General features: G+C 35.8%; 2 protein-coding genes across 4 annotated transcripts in view; one reads left to right on the plus strand and one right to left on the minus strand.

Annotated features, from left to right (window-relative positions):
- The window catches only part of LOC105222178 (uncharacterized), a 68,745-nt gene that overhangs the window by 32,049 nt on the left and 23,546 nt on the right, over nucleotides 1-13,150 (minus strand). For all 3 annotated transcript variants that reach the window (XM_049454592.1, XM_049454591.1, XM_049454590.1), the window contains exon 3: nucleotides 12,691-13,070. In XM_049454592.1, coding sequence (XP_049310549.1) covers nucleotides 12,691-13,070 — 380 coding nt within the window. The remainder of the gene's footprint in view (nucleotides 1-12,690; nucleotides 13,071-13,150) is intronic.
- On the plus strand, nucleotides 3,897-6,215 carry LOC105222177 (uncharacterized). The gene is made up of 2 exons (XM_011199387.4): nucleotides 3,897-4,387; nucleotides 4,485-6,215. Exons 1-2 carry the CDS (start codon nucleotides 3,897-3,899, stop codon nucleotides 6,019-6,021), a joined length of 2,028 nt encoding a protein of 675 aa, XP_011197689.3. The 3' UTR covers nucleotides 6,022-6,215.

The following is a 13,150-nucleotide window of genomic DNA, read 5'->3' on the forward strand; positions in this document are numbered from 1 at the left end:
TTTACTCACACAATTGTGTACATATACATACATGTATACGGTGTTGTTTGTGCAACATGTTAATGGAATTTTGAGGTTTTTCGTCATTTGAATATTATTAACCGTATTTCCCTAACATTACATACTATATAACTGCGAATAATCAGGTCACACATGAACACATGTTCAGAAGACATATTAATTCGCTCGTTTTATACCAATAAAGTCTGCGCTTAAATGTATGCTTTGGCATTTTGGTTGCATTTTCTGCTGACTTTGCGAAATACACGGGACAGTTTTGATTGAATATTATTCATAATCGATTTAATTAAACCCGATTGACAGCGAAAAGCCATTAAAACTGACAGCAGACAACAGTGGAGCAGAGTATGAAGACAAAATTATATTGCAGATTTTTTATTTGTTGCTAAATTTTTAATAAAAAACAATAAAAAAAAACTGTGTACAATAGGAAACAAGAATTCAAATTCAAACATTTAATAAATGTTAATTTAAATACATAAAGTTAAATGTTGATTTATTCATATGGTTTACTAATCAATCGTTATTTTACTTAAGACAAGGCAGGTCTTTATCTGAGACATGTCTTAATAACACAATTTTTAGAGTTTTTCAAAAAAACAAGTTTTTAATATAAGATTTTCATAATTGATTAAGGGGTCAGTAGGGTGATCTGGCCTGTTTTTTGATACTTTCTTCATAGAAATTTTTATTCTACAATAGAACTTTTCCCACATATCATGAGTATCGTCCCTAATAGAATCACGAAAAAATGTTGATAAATAAAACCGTAATGAACGTTTTTTGTTTTTTAATTTTCCCCATATTTGTTTACATAAATTTTGTCATAACATTGTCAATAAATTATAAAAATAATAGAGACGATAGTCAGCAGTTTTGTGAACATTAAAAAAAAATATGCAAATCGGTTGAGTAGTTCGACCGGAATCATGTCCGCGTTTAAAGTTTGAGGTATGCACTCCGAGCGCTCCGAACGTCGAGCGGTATTATTATTTTTGGGCTTTTTCGAAATCTTCGAATGGTAAAGTGGGTTTCTACATTAATTATAAGGGTGTAGGGAAGAGAAAATGCAAAATAAAATTTTTTAAAAAAAGATTACCTTACTGATCCCTTAAGCAGGCCTTAAAAATATTTATAAAAAAAACCCCTGTACGGGCTATTTAAGTTTGAACGACATGTTTTTTTCCAATTATTTGAATCGAATTTTAGGTTGAACGGAGCAGACAACAAACACAAGCAGTTTTGGTCATGCTAATGTTAAATTAGTTGAATAAAACCCATAATATTTATACACATGTAGATAACCAAACCAGATAAGACTATTTGAGCTGTCAAATGGGCAGGTAAAAGACTAATTTACAAAATATCAAGGATATGTACATATGACAGTTTTTAAACTCACTGAAACCAACAAATAAAACGTAAACCAACCGTTGAAAAGAAGAAATTTGCTCACATTCTGTCAAGCAATACAAACAAACCAAACCTCAGGCCACAGCAAACGGTAATTAATCAACTCAAATTGATACAAATCACTTGTAAACACAACAAGGAACGAAGGTAAATAGGAAGCATGAAAAAATGCACACACATACATTCATACATAAGTAATAGAACTGGATTTATTTTGAAAAAGAAATAGTAAGTTCCGCAAGGACCCCACAAAGGTTGCGTTAGTCGCAAACGAAAATGCATAAGCATATACCCACACACACACGAGCATAAGCGAAAACAAAAAAATAAATTTACATCAAATCCAACCACACAAACCATGCAAGCCTGGTATCGTGCCATCAAACTACTTCAATAAGCCGTTTTAGACATTGACACCGATAAACATACAAGCACATTTGCAGCTTGGCTCGATAAGCGATTTTCGATTGCGCGCAACAATTCAATTAAGGCAATTGAAAAGCATATCCTAGCCATAGCACTAAGAAACAAGCGCCGGGGCAGCAAAAATCTATGTATGTTGCTTGACCCACGGCGTTTAACGTACGCCACGAAAAAAATTGCGCGCTCACGCTAATTGGCCAAATGAAAGCACGACACAACACAACAGAGGGCAACAAGGGAGCATAAAAATCATTGTTGACAAGAGCCGAAAAGTATGCGTTGCAGAAGTTCAGACAAAAATAAGGTGTATGCACACAACCTTATATTTGTATATACGACGATATACAGCAAAAGAGTAAGCTGCGCTAGTAATGTATGGGATAGGTTGGGGTAGAAATTGACAAATCGTCACATCACAGATTGCAGTTGCATGATTATATGCAAATTGGATTAAAGTGATGCAGTTATTTAAAGCAATTAAAAGTAAACAAACTAACTCTACGTACGTAGTCCGCACTCGAGCGGGGAGAAAGCATCCAAACTAAATGGTGGTGGATGCAGTGAGAGCTCAGTGCACATGCTCAGCCTTAAGCTATAGCAAAAAATGAGCACACTTAAAATAAACAGAGAGAGAAGAGTATATTTAGGCGCAAAAGCGTGGGTAACAAAAAATGGTTGGCTATTCACGAATTCTAAAGAATTAATCACAATAAAGTCAAAGATGAAAAAAGCTTGTTTTGTGTTAGCAAAAATTTAAAAATCAATTTCAATAAATGTTTTTAAGGTTCAATAACCTAGCCTAAAAAATTATCCTTTAAGTAATTTTTATCTTTAATATTCAATATCATTCAAATATATATGTCACTGTTATGTGGAAGGTTTAATATTATTCAAAAATTCGACTCAGCGTCAAAGTAAACTCTCTAAATAATTTATAATAAATTAATTTGCACATATTTCAGTGAAAATTATTTAAAAAAAACTTGTAAGTAATTGTAGTTTCACTTTTACTGTTTCATTCAAACTGACACTTTCTCTATTTTCATTTGTCGACGGTACTTTTCCAAGAACCATTACGGCTTCTCTTACAACTAATACGGTTTTGAATTCTAAAGTTTCTATACATTCAGGTAATAGATTTATACAATATTAGTCCTTAACATTAAGAAGGAAACATTTAAACATAAAATAACCGACCGATTCCGACCACCCTATAGTCAAATATTCTCTCATAAACTCAGCTTGGAATCACTCAACAGACGCTTTCCAATGCCACTCATTCGGCAACGGCTCTCTGTTTACATAGAAGAAACATTGCTCACCCGCAGGCACATTGCCGCACTTGTGTGTACATATATCTTTAGCGATAGACTGCAGTTAATCCCACAAATTGGTCGAAAATATTGAAATCTGCATTCGCGCAAATATATACTTTTGGGAATGAAATGAGTCGTGGCTGCTGAGCAGAAGGTTTGTGAGTAAAAGTCGTGTGCTTATACATATCTACGTAAATGTGTTTGTGTGCTGTCGTCCTTTAGCATTGTGAAAACCAAAAGAGACACCAATTATAACAGTAAAATATGCGTACTGGCACTGCTACACAAACACACATACATAAAACACACACACATAAAGCACACAACACAAAAGGACGAAAGACTGCACGAATGACTACCGACAGACCGACCAACAGCTGAACGACTGCATGCATGATGATGATCAACTACACTGCCGGTCAAACAGCCCGCCATATGGGCAGGAAGCTTCTTTGTACGCCTGAATGTATGCTTCACTCGATGGGCTATAAATACGCGCGCGCAATTACGGTCATAAATCAGTTTAAAAGAAATTTCGAACGCGTGAGGTACTAGAGTAATAGAGACAGAAGAGACAATTTAACTTCAACTAATTGCTCAATTAAAATTTACATAAATAACATTATAAGCACTGAAGGATTAAAAAGCATATTTTAAATATATTTTTTCTGCACACATATTTCTCCACGACACACAAAGGGATTACGTGTGCGTGTTGATAATATGTTCACTAATTGGTTAACGGGAACGACTGGCTCAAATATCGGCACTGGTAACGGCGGCACACCAACGGCTAGCAGCAACATTAGTAATGGCAATACAGTTTCGGTAAATGCAGAGCCAGTTATGCTACCGATTGGTACTGTCGCTGCGGCTGCTGGATCTGTGGCGTCTAGCATTATGTCCACGCCGCCTGATGTAGTGCTCGAAGTAGGTCCAGCCGGTCCTACCAGTGTACGCTTTGTAGCACACAGTATAGTGTTGGGCATGCACAGCGGTTATTTGCGCTCTGCAATTCGTCTGGATGAGAATGCGGCCATTGTTGGCGCGGGCAATGAGTTAGTTTTATATTTGGGCAATGTAACCGCAGAGCAATTCGGCCCATTGCTCACCTATATGTATACCGGATACTTAGATTTGAGTGTGGAAAATATATTTGGTGTGCTTCTGGCCACACATGTACTTCATATGCCACGTGCATTAGAAATTTGTCGGTAAGTAGTGCAACGATGGAAATGCGGAATCATGCGGAAAAAGCTACCAGTTAATAAATTTAGTGTTTAATGCAATATATATTTTTTTATTTTATAGTTCCTTTTTAGCACGAGCTCAGTCCGAAGGCTATTTAGCGAGCAATCCTTTGGCCGCCCACTTATCAGGTGGTGCAAACTCAAGTTCGAAGGTCATACGCCCCATACCCAGTAAGGCTACTCTCCCGAATTTTGGTTTCGTACCCCTCGTCGCGACACATCAGCTGCAACAGTCACAAACTGCCATAGCATCCAATAACAGCCAAAACTTTAAGCAATTACCACAGGTATACGACAACTCTCCCGCAATGGCTGTACGCAACCGTTGTGGTATACTGCGTCCACCTAGCAGCATAGAAATTGACATTGACCATACATCGCCTATGCAACAAGCGGATGTTGACGACGATGACGAAGACGTTGAAGTCTTCATCGACAACAACACAGAGTCTGATGCAGACGGTGAACTGGACTGCGCCATTTCAGTGACTTCGCACTCTTCTCAGCGCGATAAAGACACTGCCGACAGAAAGCACGAGTCTAGCGACAGCAAAGTGGAGCATGAAATTATCTTAACAGTTGCTGAAGCGCCAGTTACGCTAGCTAAAGCGCGTACCGAACGCGACAAAGAAATAGCGCGTAACAAATCAACTGCATCGGTTAACGATGGAATAACCGCAAACAACACAAGCAAACGTGATCGACGCAAGCAAACACGTACATATCACAAATCAGGAGGCTCCCGCGTGTCTGGTCTACAAGTTGCCAACGCTCCCATACCCGCTTCTCAACTTGATAACAACGAAAGCTCGAAAGTAATCATTGATGTCGCGAGCTGTGATGGACCAGTGCGTTTCAGACGCATACTCAACACAGCATACGGTCACAAGCCGGAGGACTATGCGGTAATGCCAGAGCGAACTCAACAAAGCGTTTCTCTTTCCTTTCACCAACAAATGGCAAAAGCGATCAGTCAGCACAGACAACTCGCCACAGCCAATGAAGAATCCGAAAATAGTGAATCCAGCGGCGGTGCTGGAAATATTGCGAGTGTTGGTGTTGCTGGTACTGGCAATGGGAAGCACAATAAGAACGCTAACAACGAGATTTATGTCTGTGTCTATTGTAAACACACGTTTAAATCACAATATTGCTACCAGAAGCACGCGAAGCGTCATCTCAATCCGCTCAGTCTCAATTGTGCGGCAGCCGCTGCAGCTGCCACCAATCTCGGAGCAGCAACAGATACCGATGACAAAGCAACACCATCAGCTAAGTCTACACCATGTGCTGGTGCTGGTTACGATTTAACTGGTGGTGCTGGTATTCCAGTACGGATTGCAACAAATAAACAAGGCGCATGCGAGTTGCTACGCCGCGAAGTGCGTCCGCTGGACATGAATGTGCAATACTACCCATGTAAGACATGTGGCAGCAAATTTCCCAGCTATTATTTCGTCCACAAACACCGGAAGATGTGTCATGCCGAAGAGGAGGCCGCAGCCGCGGCAGAGGCCACGAGCAAACGGGAAAACGGTAATGGGAATAGCGGAGGTGAGAGTAAGCGTGAAAAATCGGCAGAGGTCCCTATGGATTAATATCAACGTGTATACAAAGATTCGGGAAAAATATTTCATAATGCAAATATCTGCTGTCTAAAAGTAGCAACGAAATTGGTTGTTGCAATTATTTATAAGACTATAATAAATGCTAAGCAAAGATCTAAAAAAGGGCAATGTACGAATTTAATTAACAATTTAAGTAATTAACAAAAAGTGTAATTAAACTTAATTTAGCACAAGTTAAATAAAATATGAAAAATATGTAGAAAAAGTCACTTACAAATGGAATAATACAAACAAAGTAATAAAACAAAAACTCGAGTGTGATACAAAACCTTGTAATTAAAATTAGCAGCTTAAAAAGGGTAGTACGTTTGCGATCAAGAGAGTACGCCATGAATATTGCAATAATATTTGAAATTAATTAAATACTTATTTGCGCTGTGAAAATAATTAGTTGTGAAAAATAGTATGAAAAAAATCATATAATTTGAATAATACGACCCTAGCGAAGGTGAAGGGATCAGATATTAGTCAGTTGTTCAAATAAGCTTGAATTAAGAGTTAAATCAACCTGAATCAACGAAAAATATTTGATCTTGTACTCTTTACACAATGCTTCAATATAATGAATACTCATTACCGCACCACAATGTGCATAAAAGGCCAATGAAGCAGCATACGGAACATAATATTTGCATAAATTATGGCATCATAAAAATTGTATCCGTTAACGGGGGATTAATGTGCAGTTGAATGAAAAGAAGAAAAAAGGTGAGCTTCGGTTGCACCGAACTTAAATTACCCTGCATAAAAAATTATACATACAAGAAACTGATTTTTATCGTTCAGTTTGTATGGCAGTTATATGCTACAGTGGTCCGATCTGAAAATTTTCTTCAAATTGATGTGGCGCTGCCTTCAACAATAATTCATGACAAATTTCGTAGATATCTTTACAAAAATAAACGTTTTCCATACAAGAGCTTTCTTAGTGATCGCAATTTGTAGGCGACTTATTTTGTAGTAATAATATCGGCAGTTCCCACAAATAAGTAGCTTCTTGGGGAGAAAAAGATGTGTGCAAAATTTCAGATCGATATCTCAAAAACTGAGGGACTACTGCATGTAATCAACTCAATTCATCACGCTGATCACTATATACATTGTGATAAAAAAAAAGCACCCGGAAATTGTAATTAAATTCCCGGGTAAATAATATTTCTAAAAAATCTATTTTTCTAAGTTGGTAGGACTGCCCTTAATTGCTATGCCAAATATGTGCGCAAGCTGTCAACCAGTTTGATTACAGAAGGAACTTAATTTGCGTTGCAGTTTTTACGATGGATAACAATATCAAACCAAGAATTTGTCACAAATTCTGTATTTCTAACCAAATATCGTGTGCGAAATCGTTGCGGATATTAGAAATACGAATTGTTAGCCTTGCGATAATTCAGTTTTAGCAAAAACACAAGCCAACAAGCCTTTAAAGACGGTCGAGAGATCGTTGAAACGCGTTCTTGCTCGACTCGTCCCGATAAAGCCGAATCATTTTTTTCAAACAGAGTACGATTGTGACCAAAAAGTGTTTCGAGGACTAGAAAAATCATTGGCATAAGTTTATTACATCTGGTTGGGATTACTTTGAAGGCGACAAAAAAAATATTGATGAATAATTAAACATTTTGCATTTTATTTAAAATTTTTTGTGTAAGCTATAATATTATATATTGAAAACATTTTCATTTAAGACATCTTCTGAAGATACTTGCTTCAATTATTATAAACTTTTGTTTATATCATTTTAATATTATTTATAAAAAGTCCTACTTGTAATTAATCTATTGTTTGGCCTAAGCTGCATTTCACTAAAATATTTCAAATATATTATTTTATTTCTCATTAAAATTTAATTTATTATTTTTAATTCCATTTTTTCAAAAAGCGCTGATACTTTTATTGCAATTACTAAAAATAATTAATTTACCGTAAAAAATTCAGTAAATGCAAAAATTATATAATTAAGTTTCAGAGAAAATTAAATTTTGCATTGTTTTCAATTTTCAGCAGTTAAGAACACACTTACAAAAAACCTAATCAATAAAAATAAAAAAATAATTAGCACAGAAAATTTAAGCGGAAATAATAAATTTATTATTCTGAAAAAAATATCCAATTAGAATTATAAAAACGCTGATTGTTGCGCAAATTGATATTAAAACTCATTAGCGTCAATAAAAAAACTCAAATGCTGCACAATACAAGCGAAAAAATATTATTGTGTAAAAACATAGCAATTCAATTGTGGGGGAGTCGTGACACAACAAAAAAACGCTGAATAATTATGTAAGTAATGCGCTGGTAAAAAATATAATTTTACAAAAAAGCACTTTTTTATGTATACAGATTAAGGTTTGTGCATTTTGGCGTCCAAATGCAGCAATATGCTGCCGTTTGTTAGGTAAGGCGGAACGTGAAGAGAGGGGAGCAGCCTTTTGGGCCAACGAATACATTTTTAACGAGCAAGGCACGCAAATAAAGTGCAAAATTGATAAAAATTCTAACGGCCCACAGTGAGAATCCCACTTTGCTTAGTGCCAGTGTCAGGGCAAAAACAGTTATTAAAAAAAATCAGTACATCGGCGTTTTGCTGCAATACAAACAGTATTAGAAACAGCGCGAGTGTGACAAAATGTTGCAGGCGACAGCAATTAAACTTGACGCGCTTTTTGATTGTTTGCTGCTGCATTTTATCTTTTTGCTGTCGTTGCGCTAAAGTAGAATCTGTTAATTAAAACAGTTTTGCCAGCTGGCATGCGCAATATTTTTTGAGGGGGATGATGCGCCTGAAAGTATTTTGCGTTTTTTCGCGCGTTGTTACCGCGGTACCTTCAGTTGTGCATTTATTTTTTATTTAAAGAGGCAATTTAAATTCCCTGTTTCCGGTATTGCCTCTAGGCGGCAACTCCACCAAGAGGCATAGGGGAAATACAGAATGGGGCGAACTTTTTGCTTCCCTTTTACAAATATATAAAAGTTTGTCATACTTTTTTCACCAGTGCTGCTAAAAGTAGGGAAAGTGAGCTAATTGGTACTTTATATATACACATATGCATATACATGGATATTTACCTCTATATATGTATGTATAAATATTTGTATGTAAGCAAGTGTATATACGAAAGGGTTTGACACTATGATTTTTTCAGCTTACACTTACATACCTACGACCAAAAACCGCACACACATACATATATGCATATGTGAATGCATTGTATTTGAGGATGTTCATATGTGTTAATGGATAAATTGAATAAAAGCAAGAGCCGCTGGACAATCCCCGTTAACGCTGAGCACGATGCCAATTTACATACATACATACATGTATACATAGGGATAGGATCTGAAGCAGCACTAACATTTCAAGGATAGTCAATGAAAAATGAACCTGAACGGATAAACTTAAAAAAAAAGATTGAGGTGAAAAAATTAAAATCTTAAAAAATATGAAAATAATCAGTGGTGTTGTGGAATCTGATAGTTGTCGGAATCAGAATTGAAACCGATCAAATAAAGTAGATGTCATGAATTCAGATATTATTGGTTTAATATTCGAAACAGAATTTGTATCGGTTTTGGGTGTCACAGAAACCAATTTTATCGGTTTTGCTTTCAAAAACAAAGCAAGATAGGCGCTCACAGATTTGAAGTGTAAATTAAGAAATCAAGTTATTTTACTATTTCGAATTAATTTATATTTATCTCTATAGGGGAAAACATAAGTATAAAACACGAAATGTCTTAATTATTGAGTTTTTGGAAAAAATCCGGATATTTAAAGATATTAGATTTAGAAAACGTAATAAACATAATTTAACATCTTAATTCGTCTTTATTAATTCGATAAATGTTATCTCTTAAAATATTTCTTTAATTCGGAACTCATTAAAAACTTTAATAGGATTGCTTCAAAATGTATTCATTTGCAAGTTTTGTTACATTAATAAACAGCTGATTCGAATATTGGCTTTGCGTATGTCCGTAAATCCAGGCAGTTTCTGTGACACCATTGAAAGTCAGAATTGGTTTGCAACTCTGACAGGTAAGCAATTCTGTCTTGGATACCACAACACCCCTGAATATAACCGAAGAGAATCACAGTCGCAGCCAAAACGAATAACAAGAAAAAACGTTAATTTCGTCATAACCGTAGCTATAGTACCCTTTACTGATGCATTTTAACAATTGCATCATAACAAAAAAGGGTATAAAAAAGACCAATGTCCTGATTTCGATCGGTCAATTTGTATCGCAACTACGTATGTATATGTTAATGTGTGGACAATTTCTTCAGAGATTGTATTGTTGTGTTGGTGAATAATCTAAGACAATTTTCGTATATATCATGTATATCTCGCCAAGTTTTCCATACAATGACATGTATGTATCGTTTAATTTGTAGGACAGCAAATAGTTTCGCCTTCTTTTGGAGAAAAGGACGTGTGCAAGATTCAGATCGATATCTCAAAAACTGAGCGTTTAGTTCGTGTATATACAAACAGGTGGGCACGGCTAAATCGACTCAACTCGTCACGGTGCTATTTTAAAGGGCAACTTAATATAACCTTTCAGGGCAAAAAAGGAGCAATGATAATAGTTTCGAATGGAAAGACTAATGGAAATTATGCTATGAAGTTAAGCTTATAAGGACACTGACTGTCTTTCGATTCTTTAATAGTATCAGCGGCACTGAGGTATTCGTCTATTAAGGGGGTATTCTAGTTTAGAAGCCCGAATTTTAGGTATTTTCTTTTTGACGCAATAAAAAAAAATCAAAAATTATTTTGACTATTTTATTTTTTTACATGCTTTTTATTGATATTCTAAAAATACAAAAAAAATAAATTTAAAAAAACTGCAGGTCGGCGAAGAAGATACTGATGAAAGAATGGCTCTTCCTGCTATACAGGATATAAATCCTTTCCGTGACCTAAAATGAAAATTTATGCGAAATCCGTGAAGAATAAAAGTTTAGTTATCGCACTACGAAACGTTTTTGAAAAAAAAATTTTTTTTTTTGAAATGGTGGAGGTTTGAAAAAAAAAGTTTCGTATTTCCCGTTTTTTTGCGGTTCGGAATTTTTTAAAAATAAAAAAAAATTATTTCGAAATCTCTTCGTAGTGCGCAAAATTTAATGTGAATCGGTTGAGTAGAACTTGAGATATCATGCACACCGTTTCTAGAAAAGTAGTTATGAGAAAAACGAGTTTAAAGTTGTCACCACCTGCGAAACGGTTTTGTCGGCGCGTCACAAAATGAGCTGTTACTCGGAAAATAATTTGAATTTCGAAAAATCCTCTGAGGAACATTATCTTGAAGGGTTATATTATAAAACTATGCAAAAAAAATCAATTTTTTTTCGAAATTCTAAACCACCTCCTTACCCCCTTAAATACTTAGACTTTATATGTAGTTTTTAGCTTAAAAGTTTTTAGGTGCAGCATTTGAAAACAAAAGAAAAAAAATTGTCATTAGTTTTAATTTAAGTGTGCATCATGTATGAGTATTCTTTAAAACGTTAAGCTAAGGAACAAAGTTATGCATGAGCACTTTCATACATATGCGTATGTATGTATATATTTGTACATGTGGAAGTAAATCAGCGGCGATCAAAGCACAATTCAACAAAATAAGACCACATTATTGAGCGGCAAGAAAATGTAAAAAGAGAATAAATTCTCGGTTAATACAAACAAGTGTGTCTGACTGTGTGTGTGGAAGTGGGAACGAGCAGGTCAACAAAAGACCAAAACCATTAGCCTTCGTACATTGCGGTCGAGGTAGAGAGAAAAGCTGCCGTATGCGAGAGTGGGTAATGAGACTGATCGGTTGGCTTGATGTCAAAAAGTGTCTTTTTAATTAAAAATTTTGTTTAAGTTCGTCACACAAAAGCACGACCACTCACACGCAGACAAACTTACCTGCACCCTGCAATGAAGCAGTAAACTAGTTACATACATACTACATATATGTGTGCCAATTCAGGACTAGAAATTTTTTTAGTTTTTTAAGTTAAGAAAAAATCAGCGGACTATACCAATTATTTAATTACTTTCGGGACCCTTTTTCATCTAAATTTCGACAATTATGGTATGATTGGTCATATTTCAAACGAAGTTAGGCAATGATTATCTTAAACATCAACAAGTACAATATGTCAGTTGCTTGTATGGAAGCAAGACAGTCGACAATCTAGTTCCGATTGTGATTTATACTAGTCGAAAAGTACCATAATTCATAACTAGTTAATTTAACTTTAGGGTATATAAGCATATACATATATACATATATGTATATGTATATACGAACGACAAACATGAGCATGCACACATGCATACCCGCGCAGCGGTTTGCTGCTTGTGCTTTTGCTGCACTGTGTCTTCGGCAAATTTACCTTTTAACCATGCGCTGCTTTATGAAGCTTCTTAAATATTCACTTTTGCAATATAGCTGCTGCGGTTTTGCGTCAATTCAATCGTTTTAAGGTATTTTTCATTACATTTGTATTAATACCTACACAATTGTTAATTCTATTAATTACAAAAAATCACGATATCAACTTTTCTTATTTCGCTCACGTTCTTTACTTTTAAAAATAGCAAAGTATAAGGATAAATATGTCAACTTTGCTGTGCCACTTACCTTTGCCGTCGATGGCATTGTTGCCTTCAGTCGTTGTAAATGTTATTGATGTTGCAGTTACCGGTGTGGCGTTGAGGGTCACACTGCTGCCATTGGAAGCCGGCGTCGCCACAACATTCGTAGTCAATGTTGTTGTGAGCGAAACACCGACGAGTGGTGTGGATATCACCACGCCAGCTCCAGCTAAAGCATCCATAGAATTGTTATTGTTATTTGCAGGATTACCGCTAAGAGCGTGTAGATTCGTAGTGGAGTTGGTTAGTGTGGAGGAGGAGGAAGTGTTGTTACTGTTGCTTTTTGTAGTTGTGGAGGAGGAGGAGGAATTTATGGTGGAGCCATCTACGTTCGTCGTGACGTCGAGACGCTTCCGTTTTGGATCACTGTGATGAAAAGAGAGGAATATTAATAATTTTCATGCTTTACACATATTTGCAAAAAAAAAAACAGATTAAGTCCCGAT

This window comes from Bactrocera dorsalis, chromosome 4 (genome assembly GCF_023373825.1).
Source record: "Bactrocera dorsalis isolate Fly_Bdor chromosome 4, ASM2337382v1, whole genome shotgun sequence".
Lineage (NCBI taxonomy): Eukaryota > Metazoa > Arthropoda > Insecta > Diptera > Tephritidae > Bactrocera > Bactrocera dorsalis.